Source organism: Pseudorasbora parva, chromosome 20 (assembly GCF_024679245.1).
Source record: "Pseudorasbora parva isolate DD20220531a chromosome 20, ASM2467924v1, whole genome shotgun sequence".
NCBI classification, from domain to species: domain Eukaryota; kingdom Metazoa; phylum Chordata; class Actinopteri; order Cypriniformes; family Gobionidae; genus Pseudorasbora; species Pseudorasbora parva.
This window is the reverse complement of record NC_090191.1, coordinates 4,855,347-4,868,638: the sequence shown is the minus strand read 5'-3', so window position 1 is coordinate 4,868,638 and position 13,292 is coordinate 4,855,347. Positions and strand designations below refer to the sequence as shown.

The 13,292-nt window shown below is 39.0% G+C and overlaps 1 protein-coding gene across 1 annotated transcript; it reads left to right on the top strand.

Annotated features, from left to right (window-relative positions):
• The first annotated feature begins 367 nt into the window (after positions 1-367).
• On the top strand, positions 368-4,043 carry LOC137049983 (uncharacterized). Its single transcript, XM_067428732.1, has 5 exons — positions 368-513; positions 2,066-2,102; positions 2,232-3,539; positions 3,652-3,779; positions 3,836-4,043. The coding sequence occupies exons 1-5, from the start codon at positions 368-370 to the stop codon at positions 4,041-4,043; spliced, it is 1,827 nt and encodes a 608-aa protein (XP_067284833.1).
• Positions 4,044-13,292: the final 9,249 nt, after the last annotated feature.

Here is a 13,292-nt window from a genome sequence, read left to right as displayed (position 1 = left end):
TCGTCCTGGAATATGGCCATGATGTGTCTTAATGATTGTTTAATAAATGAAAAGTTACACACTCCATCAATTAGTTATAGAAGAACATATAATAATAATCCCAGACTCTGAAGCATCTGCAGCAGTGCCGCCACATTCCTCCAGCGTTCCATTAGAATGTTCATCAGTGCTGATCTCTCTATTGTGATGTCACAGTCAGAACACACTATAACTGCCACTGCAGGAGTCCTGGAGCCCATCGCTATTGTGATGTCACAGTCAGAACACACTATAACTGACGCTGCAGGAGTCCTGGAGCCCATCGCTTTCTGCAGTCTCGGTGTAAAGTCATTCTTCCTCAGTATTTGGTGTTTGATGATCATTTACAATGGCTTGTAATACTGGAGTTCAGTCAGACCATTACAGAGAACTGGCCTATGCGGTGCGTTTAGCTGCAAAACTCTCTGTACCACAGCCGGAGAAGGTCACTTCTCAATCAGTCATCGACAACTTCTTCTGGAATCTGACTGAGCGGTATGTCTATTTATTTATTTGTACAATAAAAATAGAAATATCTATTATATTCTAGTGATGAAACTTATTTTTAAGTAGTTTTTGTGTAATTGTGTTATTAATGAGTCCTCTTTCACGCTTGAACGAACAGTAAAACACAAAATTAAGCCAAAATGCTTGTTTTGTCAATTATTATTAAGACTTGTCTTGAATGAGTCTTAAACTTAAATTAGCTAAATAACGTCTTAAATTAACTAAATGAGTTAGAGAGAAAACGCGTCAGATCTGCAAAATGTTTGGCAGTGGAAGATCTTAAAGTGAGAGCTGCCTAATAAACCAGTTTCTGTCATTTAAGCTGCACTATGTAACATTTTTGCAGTAAAATATACACAAAACTACTATGTCTGTGTAATCCATACTCCAATACTCCAAATGTTTCCAAATATTTGTAAATGTGAGAAAATTGCTATTTTAACCAAGGAACCGGGACGTCTGAGGGAGTCGCCTCTCAGTTGTGTTTCCCTCAGTTTCCGGTTTTATTTTGCAGAAACACTTTACTCTTAGCAGTGTGCAACAACAAGTGTCACATCAGCCGCTGAATAACATCATAGCATCAATTTCAACACACTCGAATGTATCTAACATGATAAACAGAGCTGCGTTACCTCATACTCATGACCAGAAAAACGGAAATGGTGTCGGCGACTGTGGCATAATAAAAGTCCCGCTGCTCACGAACCGTGTGTTCATCTCAATAACAATCGCTCCAGTGGCCGTGCTCAGCTCCACAACACTCGCTCCTGCTCTGCTTTATACTACAGTAACATTAATAACCGCACCCATGACTATGATTTCTGCCAGAGTCTATCCCAATTATTTCCCACCGGCAGTGAGGTGAAGACCACATGTCCCAAGATACTGCGCTCAAACTTGGCGTCTTTAAACTACGCCTTTGTTTTGAATAGGTGACCTCTAGAGGACAGACAAGTTACATAGTGCACATTTAATGTTTATCAAAAAACAAAGGTAGCAAGAGAAGATTGCAGCTTTAATAAGGATTCATCTATATTTAGTTTATAATTTATCTGTATATTGATTATATATGAAGGCCGCAGTTAAATATGACTCTTATAGTGGGTTTATGTGAAGATTATTCTAAGTTCACTTAAATTAAAAGCTTTTATTTTTTAAACTAATAAATGTTGTAATAAATGTTTTAATCAATTCTCAGCACAACAACAGCACAAGGAATCATAAAACCTTTCGGAAAACAAAAGCTTATTTAAAAATCAATTAATCACATATTAAATAATCAATCAAATAAGTCTCAGTTATACAAACATTTGAATACCCTTACTACACATTAGGTACTTTAAATATATACTTTTTCATAAAATGATTATGTTTCTACTCCAATTTGTTGGTTAAATATAAACACTAACAGGTTAAGTAAACATATAATGAATATGTAATAGAGTGGATATATTTAGCAAAATCAGTTATTTTTTCTAGCTAACTAACAAGATACATTTACTTGTCTTATATTATATTCATGGTTTTGTGTGTTTTTCAGGAATTTGGAAGTGATACAGGCGGCACTGAGCTACCCTGTAAGTCTACTTTTGCATATTAATACATGTTTATCATTTATAAGTCTGTGTTTAGGAATAAAGCAAACGATCTGCTCAAAGAAAAAACATCAGAACAAACTAATTTAGCTTTCCCCCTCACACACACAGTTCTCCAGACAGCAAATCCATCAAATGCTGACTGCCATTGCAGCGTCAGCCACCACAACTGCAGCTGGTTTAATGTCAAAACTATCTGGTGTAGTGGGCATGGATGCCTCTGCAGTGGTGAACCCAAACAGGCCATCCACATCCGCATCCACTGAGGATCTTCAGCAGGACCCTTCAGAAGAAGGACCAGTGATCCTGAAGACGGAGCGGCTCCCATTTGTGTATCCACTTGAAACCCTTTTTGGGATCACGGTGGATGTTCTCCTCAGCAGCGGTGAATGTGATTTCAGCAACTCTCTGGGTGAAGACAGCTGGCCTTCCTCTGAACTCGCTGGCATTGTGGTGGAGGAAGTTTGGCATCGGGTGAATGTGGTGATGCACAACAACATCCTGAAGATCAACGCAGCCTCGTCACCGTGCTTCGTTTACTTCTGTCCGGATGATTCCTGCTCTAATATTGGGGAATTACTGATCAGTAGGGTCATCCGAAAGCTGAGTGTTTTGCATTGCCACATCACCCGTGGAGCGGCCATGAAAGCCATCGGCACAGTCCTCGCGGCAATAGAGGCCAAACTCCCCTGTGCTCTCAGACCGAGCCGTACGGTTGAGGCCACAAGCAATGTAATCGACTACATTGTGGAGGAACTCATTCGGGCATGGGATCCTACTGCAGCGTCCAGGACATGGAGAAGTGGGCCTGTCCCAGTTCTGCGGCCGACTTTTGAGTCACATGAGGGTGGACTGTCACTCGTCCTGCTGGAGTCAGATCAACCCTCAGACAGTGACGGGCCAAAGACCATCACCTTATTTGACTCTCTGATGACCGCTCTTTACATGTCGAAGTGCAGCGGTCACGTCAGCGGGCAGGACATCAGTTACGCAGCTTCAGGACGACTGCAAAGGCTCACAGATTTAATGAACTGTGTCCAGAGATGTGAGATGCCGCCGACAGAGAGAGACTCGGAGGAGGTCAGAACGACTGCTAAAGATTTTCTCCATTATTTTGTGGAGGAACTCGTGCAGCGTCTTCTTGTGTCCTCCAGATTCCCCCAACCTGCAAAACTCCCTGAAAATACTCCAGTGATGCCCTTCTCCATTAAAGAAGAAGATTTCGATCTGACAGTGGTGGATCATCTGACAGAGTTGGTGGTCAGCCAAGTTTTTGACTCACTGGAAAAGAAATTTCCACCGGCTGAACAGTTGACACCGATTGAGATGAACAGTCAGGCTGTGTCGGTTCAGGAGGATCTGCCAAAGCTGACCTTCAGAAACAGGTTAAAGATGATGAAGTCAAACATCCTTAAAAAGGTAATTTCTCCTCTGTATAAATGTTTAATGTTCTACCTAATACCTATACTTGCTGAAATTAATTCTGTTTTAAACACTACTGTTTTAAATCATGAGTGTCATTTGTTTGCAGATGAAGAATCCCTTCAGGTCCAAAAAGGACAGGAAGAGCAAGGGTGATACTGAGGAAAGAGCAGCTCAGGAACCCAAAAAGAAGTCATCATTTTTAGGGCGGATGATTTCCTTCTCCCTAAAAATTAAGTTTTGTGGCTAATTTTAGCCCGCTGGTGTATGAACCGAGTCTGTGGTGCCTGAAGGACATCCCTGGACCCCCTGCAGTTTGCTTATCAGTGGATGATGCTGTCGACACAGGGCTGCTCCACATCCTGTGACTTGTGTAAGGAGCCTGGACTTCAGCTCTGCTTTAACTCATCATCACGGATACCCACAGCCTTCTGTGCCCTCCTCCATCTGTCAGTGGATCATCAGCTTCCTGACAGACAGGCGGAGGGAAAAGCGCTCTAGATGGCTTTCCACTTTCCAAAACATCTGCTTTTCAAGATGCACATGGAGATGTGTCTGATCTTTGACGCTATCATGGGCAACAAAGCAAAGTTGATTCTGTGTTAATTTGATTTAATATTTTATGTTTTTTCATATATACTGGATGTTGTAGATTTAAATAGTAAATGAGAATTTATTTTTAAAAAAGTTGTATTTCGATAATAATAAAATGATATTTTGAGTCAAAGGTCTTAATAATATTCAGTTTTGTTCAAGGTAATTAAAGCAAAAGTTTTTCAACAACTGAAGAATATGTAATAGTGGTGTTTGGGGTGAAAGTCACAATCATTAACATGAGAAACAGGCTGACTTTTCCATTTGTTGACATAACATGGTTAGATTCAAATGGTAATTATAATATATTAAGGTGCTTATTACTTTAGAGATATTACTCATATTTATAATGAAACAATCATATGTATATACTTATTTAGTTATGAATTGCAATTGCAGTCCGTAGTTTGTGGTCCTTCAGTCTGATATCTTTGATCTGAGAAGAAATGATTGGTGATTTAGATCAATGTTATTGTAACTTTATGTTCCTTTTGGAGCTCGAAGGTTTAGTCCCCATTCATCTTCCATTGTTTGGGCACACAGACATCATTTCTCCATGACAATATCTTAATTTATGATTGAAGAGAATGTCCTATGAGTTTCAGACAATATAAGGGCGAGTAAATGATGAGAGAACTACCATTTGTAGGTGAAGAATTTCAATTAAGATGTTCATGCAAACAATAGGTAGAGAAACTTACATTTTCTTAAAATGGGGGGGGGGGGGAATCACACAGTTTCTGTCAATCTCATGTCAATCTTGAGTACATATAGAGTAGTTTTGCAGCCTTCATATCTCTGAAAAGTCTATAGTTTGATCATATTTATAAAAGTCATACACTGTACCGAGTCTTTCCGAATAAAACCGGGTAGCTGGAGGTGTATCATGTGGGCGGAGCTAAAGTCATGAGCGTGCCATGTTGTTCACTTGATGTGCACTTATGTGGCGATAGCCAACAACACACAGACATTTGAAGCAGTTTTACTCACCGCCTGTGCTTCCAATGCATGAACGTGAACCTTTATTGTTGGGACCGCTCCATCTTACAGCATTAGACGATCTACAGATCTGGAGTTGAACTGGGCCATGTTTATTAAACAATTGTCGCCAAATGCAGCGAACGAACAAAAACACTTTCACAACTCCGTTGCTGCTCCGGAAAAACAAACTCCATCCACTGTCCCCTTAATGCTGGGTTCTTTGAGAAGCTGTACAGGGTTGTCTTGCCCTGACAACCAAAAACACACTTCTTTGGTGACGTTGATTTTGTGAAGTCCTGTGACCTGTGCAGCCGACGACTTCCTGATGGGCGTGTTTGGCCAGGATGAGCCTCTGTCAACCGAACCTGTTAACTGGCCCTCACATCTGACTGACAGGATTCATACCGAGCTGGAACGCAGAGGACCAAGTAAGGTGCCACCTGGCTTTTGTTTTCAGTAGGAATGAGAGTGATGGGAAAAGTTGCCACCACCAATATTTTAAGAAGACATTAGGAAGTAGTGAAAAGATGGCAAGCAGTTGGCGTTGCACAATATTAATGTATTTTCAATCATATATGTCCTACACTGTAAAAAAAATATATATGCTGGACTGTGTTAAATACAACCCCTGCAAATTAATTAGCAAGTAAAACGAATAAAAATGGGTAACCCTAACGCAAAGAAAATATTTTCTTATATATGTGAATGATAAATATATTAAATTATTTAACTGCATATTAAAAATATACAGGATAAATATATTAAAATATTTAATAATACATGAGGAATTGCTGCTTTCAATTTGTGACAATATATTTACTATTTACTTCATAATGTATGTCATTTTATTTGATGTGCATGTGATGATATACCCAAAAATATATTGAACAAAATAATATATATTACAAAATAAAAGAAACTATAATCCGTTACAGTTACTGAGAAAAAAATTGCTTTTATATTACAGTTACATATGAAAATGTTAACGATTACAAAGGGTTTTATATATATATATATATATATATATATATATATATATATATATATATATATATATATATATATATATATATATATATATATATATATATATAAATAATATATAATATATATAATAAAAGTAAGTTTTATTGGTTTTTGGCCAAACGTCAACTTCACTATATCCACTATCTCAACCTATCTCCCTCTATTAAATTGAGCAAAAACACATGAAATAACAAATAAGTTTAACATTTAACCTCCTTTAAACCAGAAGTAATGCATAATGGGAAGTAGAAATTTGTTGTAACTCATTCTGTAAAGATGTTTATATGTGTGTGTACATGCATTCACATTAATATGGGAAACTCAATATACAGTAAGGCTACACAATAAAGGATTAAACTTTATGGATATTACATGTAATGCTATTTATATCTTAATTACTAAATATTGTATGTGTTAAAATATAGCCATACAAGGTCAATGCATACATTGCAGTAGCTTTATTAAAAAAGGCTTTAGTTTCCTTTATTCCTTTATATTTCCTTTAATATAGGCTATTTTGCATATAATTGCAGTATATTCCCATATATTTGTTTCGTAATGTTCTACCTATACAAACTATTTGTTAACAGTAATGTCAGCAATATTTATAAAAATAATTAAACCTCAAATATAGCCTTAGTTCTGTCATCGCAAACTGCGCATGCGTCAACGCGCCGCGGCCAGACGGGTTCATTGCCTCCGTCTATGATATGATTGCCTCCCAGCAGGACTGCGAAGTGTCGAGCTCCCGGTAAGATTTGTGTTTGTCATGTCATTCTCAATGCAAATGTTAACTTATTTAAAGGGTAACTAAACCCCTGTTTACAGCCTAACTCGGGCGGGCGGGGCTGAGCAGGGGGATGTTCACCTTAGTCCCGCAGTGACGGACTTTTTGACAGCTGTCAGACTCGCAAAGATGTAGAATGACTGTAGTAGTTTTGCAACCGATCGGTCTTTTGAAGTAGAAGGCTTTTCTCCCCCACCTTTACCTGAAGTGGAAGAGGGTGAATTGTCTGTAGACGCAGGGCCAGAGCCTTATCAATTCGACCCGCTGGCTCAATCTGCGGTCATAACTCCCGATGCCGACGATACTAGCGAAGCAGCAGCGCAAGAGAGATTGGGGCCTGCGTCCGAGTGGTAAAACATTAGCATTATGGCTAATGCTCATAGCAAATACTAACAAACTTTTAAAAAAAATGGTTAAACCCATGCATTTAGGTTAATTTCGGAATGATTTACTGCTAATTAAGCATAAAAAAGCTAATAAAAAATAGTCTCCCTCTAGTTACAAAATTGTCTCAACAGGTGCACCTGTGGGCACTGCAGCTCACTGTCCCTGGTAGAGAACGTCTGCTGTTGGGAGATACCCAAGGTATAATGTTAGCTATGAAATATGACCAGACCAGAGTGTTAAGTCCAGTTAATTACTTTAATAAGTACTATAGACAAAACACATACAAAATAATAAATAAATCATCCTAACCACGTAGCAATAAACATTCTCATGTTATAGGTCGTAAACAGGTGTGACCAAGTTGGTGGAGTAGGCTGTATAACTGTCCATCCAGGCTTTGAGCCAGTAGCACTAAACCCCTATGTGTTACAAGCTGTATATGGGACTTACCAGCAGTTATTTGGTGAAATGGAAAATACACTTGTAAACAGGTTAGTCACAGGAAGAAAGATCAATGTTTTTATGAATAATTTGTAAAATAATTCACCCTCCACTATACAGGTGCACCATCTGTCTTTCAGCGGTTATAGACACCTTGCGTATCAATGTTGTTAGGTGGTGCTGGGGGTACCTTGGCCAACACATAAGGGTTGTCATACCTTCATGCGCTGTGACCAGGATCAGGAAAGAGTTCCCTGAGGAGGGACCATACAGAGGTTTCCTTCCCCCACTGGATTTTTGAATATATATTTTTTTATAATATCAAAATAAAAATACTGATTTATTAAGTAGCATTTATATCTGGAGTAACACACTACACAATTTAAAAATCAACTAAATACGTATTAACATTTACTCAATACGTATTAACATATTTATGGCCAGTTTAGTCTAAATTTGAAGCAGTAGCACTAGTTTCAAATACATTTAGTCAGCGAATACTTCAATATTTTTCAGATTACTCGATGAATTGGATAAAAAATTAAAAAAAATATAAAAAGCATTAATTTCCCAACCTTTCCAGAACTGACAGTGCAAATTCAGTGCACAAAATCTTCATAAAGTGCACACACACAGACACGTTCAAATAAAGCTTATTCATTATATCAATTCGTTGTTGCAGCTCTAGAGCTGTTGAAGAGAAGTGAAGCGGTTTTGAAAGACTGGGAGACCGGAACCGAAGAGATGATGCATAGCAGCAAACTTAAGGGTCAGGATAAAAAGCGGCGCAGGAGCAGAAACCATGTCCTTCTGAAATAAATAAATATATACAGTCCCTGACAAAAGTCTTGTCGCTTGTGTACAAATTGAACTAAAGTGCCGCTGAAATATATTTCTAATCAAGATTTTTTTTTACAAGAAATGGCTCATTTTAATCCCACCAGCTTTTGTGATAATGTTTCAGTGAAAAACTAAACTTTCAAAAAGTATTCCATTGAGTCAATTTTTGCAAAGACATAAGTGTTGTCACCTTGTCATATGAGCTTCACCTGTGACTAATAATGGATCAGTTAGGTCTCAAGTGTGTATAAAAAGAACCCCAGTACGCTAGACCTTCACATCAACTGCAACTAGACCTCTGCAAACATGCCTAAGATTCACCCAGAGACTAAAGTTTTGATTATCAAGAGGCTGAAGACCAGATCCACTGCTGATGTGGCAGACACCTTCAATGTATCTCAGCGTCAAGTACAGAGGATAAAAAAAAGATTTGAAGAGACTGGAGACGTTTTTGACAAGCCCAGGTCAGGCAGACCCCGCAAGACAACTGCTCGAGGGGACCGTTTGTTGGCTCGAAAATCCAAGGCCAGCCCATTTTCCACTGCAGCAGAGCTCCACGAGACCTGGTCACCTGAAGTCCCTGTGTCAACCAGAACAGTTTGTCGGATTCTGTCTCGAAATGGCCTCCATGGTCGAATCAGTGCCCAGAAGCCAGCACTAAACAAAAGACAATTGAAAAACCGTGTGGCATTTGCCAAGGCCCACAGCCTGGTAAAAGAATGGACGCTGGAAAAGTGGCAGAAGGTGGATTTTTCAGATGAATCTTCTGTTGAATTACACCACAGTCGCAGCAAATATTGCAGGAGACCTACTGGAGCCAGAATGGATACGAGATTCACCCAGAAAACAGTGAAGTTTGGTGGCGGAAAAATCATGGTCTGGGGTTACATCCAGTATGGGGGTGTGCGAGAGATCTGCAGGGTGGAAGGCAACATCAATAGTCTAAAATACCAAGAAATCTTAGCTACCTCTTATTCCCAACCATAAAAGAGGCCAAATTCTGCAGCAGGACGGTGCTCCATCGCATACTTCCATCTCCACATCAAAGTTCCTCAAGGCGAAGAAGATCAAGATGCTCCAGGATTGGCCAGCCCAGTTACCAGACATGAACATCATTGAGCATATGTGGGGTAGGATGAAAGAGGACGCATGGAAGACGAAAACAAAGAATATTGATGAACCCTGGGAGTCATGCAAGACTGCTTTCTTAGCTATTCCTGATGACTTCATCAACAAATTGTATGAATCCTTGCCAAACCGCATGGATGCAGTCCTTCAAGCTCATGGAAGTCATACAAGATATTAAATTTGGATCTCACAGCACCACAACTTAATTTGCTGACATATTTTTTTATTTGCAGTAAATTTGTTCAATTTCTGTATAGGCGACAAAACTTTTGTCTTGCCAAAATTTGACCTTTCTGTCTTGATTAAATGATACATATTTTTTCTATGAAAATTATTTATTTCAGTGCATTAAACATCATTTGGGAGGGTTTTAGCTTTTCATATGAGCTATTTCTAACACCAATTAATTAATTAAAAGTCAGGTTAATATCAGGTATTTCTAGAAAATAGATAAGCGACAAGACTTTTGTCAGGGACTGTACATGTGTGCTGTTCCACACACACACACACACACACACACACACACACACACACACACACACACACACACACACACACACACACACACACACACACACACTCTTAGATTAAAAAAATCAAAGTTATTCAACCAAATATACAAATGAAATTAATTAATTAGGTCTTATTTAATTCTATAAACTATAATACTGATCTGCCAACATTGTCGCTATATGATAAATTAAAATAAGCTGATAACATCAATGTTTTCTCCAGAACGACTGTACAGCCAAATCTAATTTTGTCGCAATATTATCCGGTTTGACACTGTGAAGCTGCTTTGACACAATCGTGATTGTAAAAGCGCTATATAAATAAAGTTGATTGATTAGACAATTTTAATGACAATAAAATAAGAGATTATCACAGACCTCATGTGTTCTTAAAGAACCGCGACCTGTCTGCTCACTGCCTCCTCCTTGTCGGGCCGAATAAACTGAGCACAGTTTTTCTGGCACAGCTATTTGTCCAGAGAAGTGAAGGTATGGCTGAGGGTCTTCCAGCACATGGTGGAACAGCAGCTCCATTAATTTGTCAATCTAGCCTTCAGAAAGAAAATTATTATAATATATTTTTTTATTTCTGAGATAACTCAGACAAGTATAAGTTACCTGTGGTAGGATTGCTCTTCAGAGCTCTCACTGTGAAATCTCCATGCTTAAACTTCGGAAAAACAATTGAATATCGCAGATCACCAGCTGCAGTAGATGCCTGTGATCTGCCTGCATTTTCATTGTAATGCATTGCAGCAAGCTGTAGTCTGAAATCCCCCCCAAAAAACCCAAATCACTATTATAATCAAACTATCTGTAACATGACTTAAGATAAAGCAGCACTAAATGTGTTTACCTGCACAACATTCCTTTGAAGGGGAACACCACATTTTTGGGTGAGTATTTCAGAATGAGGCTGTGGAAACACTCGATTCCAGAGGTGTGGTACTCCGGACTAATTTTGTAAATGTCTTTAATAAGACGCGGTGACAACATTTCCGTAAATTTCTCACATGCAGCTGTGCCTATACAAAAGATGCAAAGTCGTTAATACTGCAGCAGATGGCAGTGTTGCAGGAAAGCTTTAGATTCTATATCACATTACCAGAATATATTTGTCAATACAGTTTTATTATTGAATTAAATTTGACTTGTTACAATAGAGATCAGTATAATATAATCTAAAAAGTCACGTGAATACAAAATGTACAAAAGTACATCTTTACTTACTTGGTTTGAGCCAGTGTCTTGCCTGATCATCAACCAGAGGCTCATGGAGACAAGATGGAAACAGGGCGTTTTCATGGCTGTGGATGTTTTGAATGGGATTCGCTCCCCTTCAAAGAGCTCCACTTGGCCACTACCTCCTCCCCAGATGTTGATGATGTTGCAGACCAATAAAGGTGATTGACAACACTCTTTCTCCACAGCCCCACGTCTTGCAGTCCCTTACCCTTGCTAAGGGCATCCATTTTTTTACCAAGTCCTTAGAAATATGAGGCATTTAGAGGATATAAGTTCAGTGTATTAATAACATGATTTTGTCCAATCTTCTCGTATAATTGTCTACCCCTTTAACTGACCATTTATCTGTTAGAAATACTGGTACTTTTTTCATTCCATTCAAAAAACTAACCTTTCCCCATATGCCAAGGATCAAAGTAGTGCCTAATGTCCTTTTTTTGTTCCCTCATGAACTTCTGTACACCTGTATGACGGTCAGTCACCAAAGACTGGATCACAACACCTCTTTGCTCAAGAAGAGACAGGCTTCTTTCAAATCCCTCCTTCTCCATCCGTTGGCTGTTTCCAATTTCATTGCATTGTTCTAAAATATTTTATTTGTGTGTTTGCAGAGCACAGTATATAGTATTTCACATAAAATGTTTTCATTTTGTCGTTGTTTACCTGGACTAGTTGGATGTCTATGACCCTATTGGCTCTGAGGTCCATCATGGTGTAGCTGCCATATTTAGCTGAATGTCCTAAAATTGTGTTATTGGAATTTTAGTCAACAAAGCCTGAAAGCAGTCTATATATGAAGTTAATTAGTTAATTATTACCAGGTGAATCCGCTCTCATGTCCCCACCAAGAGTCACAGCCCCATCAGCAATGGCTTTTTCAATAAGGTCATCCTGCATGATCTTCCACTGCCAGTTTATGGTGGGGATAAGGAGCTTGGCCTGATGCTTGTGGAAGCACGGCTCAGAGATCCCCTGGATTTTGAAGGCATCCAAAAACTAAAGAAAAAAATACATCTTCACATAAATTACCTGAGGGCTGTGCAAACATGACAGCACCATATATCAGGGTATCTGCAGGTTTCACCAAGTCAAATTTAAAGCAGCACTAGGTAACTTTTCAACCTTCATAATATATTTTTTAAGACTCTTGTGATGATAAATCGACTTACAATAGGTTGAATGACACGTCTGCCATAGCCTGATGGGGTCTGTATCGTTTTTAATCGTACTTTTAAACTTCGGGTTTCGGGTAGTAACCCGAGAACAAAAAGAACTACAAAATTCGACTGCTTTACGGCATATACGTCACTTCCACCAACACACACACTTCCTTACATTCAGACGTGCGAGCACAACTTTGTTCGTCGGATAATATAGTCATGTCCGAAGCAGCACAGACACATAAGAAAGAAAATGTTTTGTTGGAGGAAAGCAATAAGAGGAAACGAAAAAGTGATGGGATTAAAGGCAGGACTAGGATCAAAATGTGACCAGGGTTTGCTCGTCGGCGTGAGCTGGAGGAGGCGTGCCCGACCGATGCTGTCCTGCTTGTTACGGTGAGCTACCACTCAAACATTGAACTGAAGTATCATATAGATTCTGTAAAACGGTAACCAATAGACTACTATAATGACGCTGGCTTGTAAACGTGAGCATCGTGATTATTTGGCGTTTGAAAAAAATAAAAGCCATGAAATTATATTCATATGACATGCTGAAGCATATGCCACTGACTGTAACGTTACCTGGGATGAAGGCATTTCACACGCGCCGCCAGAAGAACTCGAAATCCTCTTGCAGTGTTCAGGG

Bases quoted from the DNA above. Each gene is read 5' to 3' on its own strand.
- LOC137049983 (XM_067428732.1), top strand. From the start codon at position 368: ATGGCTTGTAATACTGGAGTTCAGTCAGACCATTACAGAGAACTGGCC. The intron at 514-2,065 runs GTATGTCTATTT...TGTGTTTTTCAG, and splicing joins TTCTGGAATCTGACTGAGCG to GAATTTGGAAGTGATACAGG. The intron at 2,103-2,231 runs GTAAGTCTACTT...TCACACACACAG, and splicing joins AGGCGGCACTGAGCTACCCT to TTCTCCAGACAGCAAATCCA.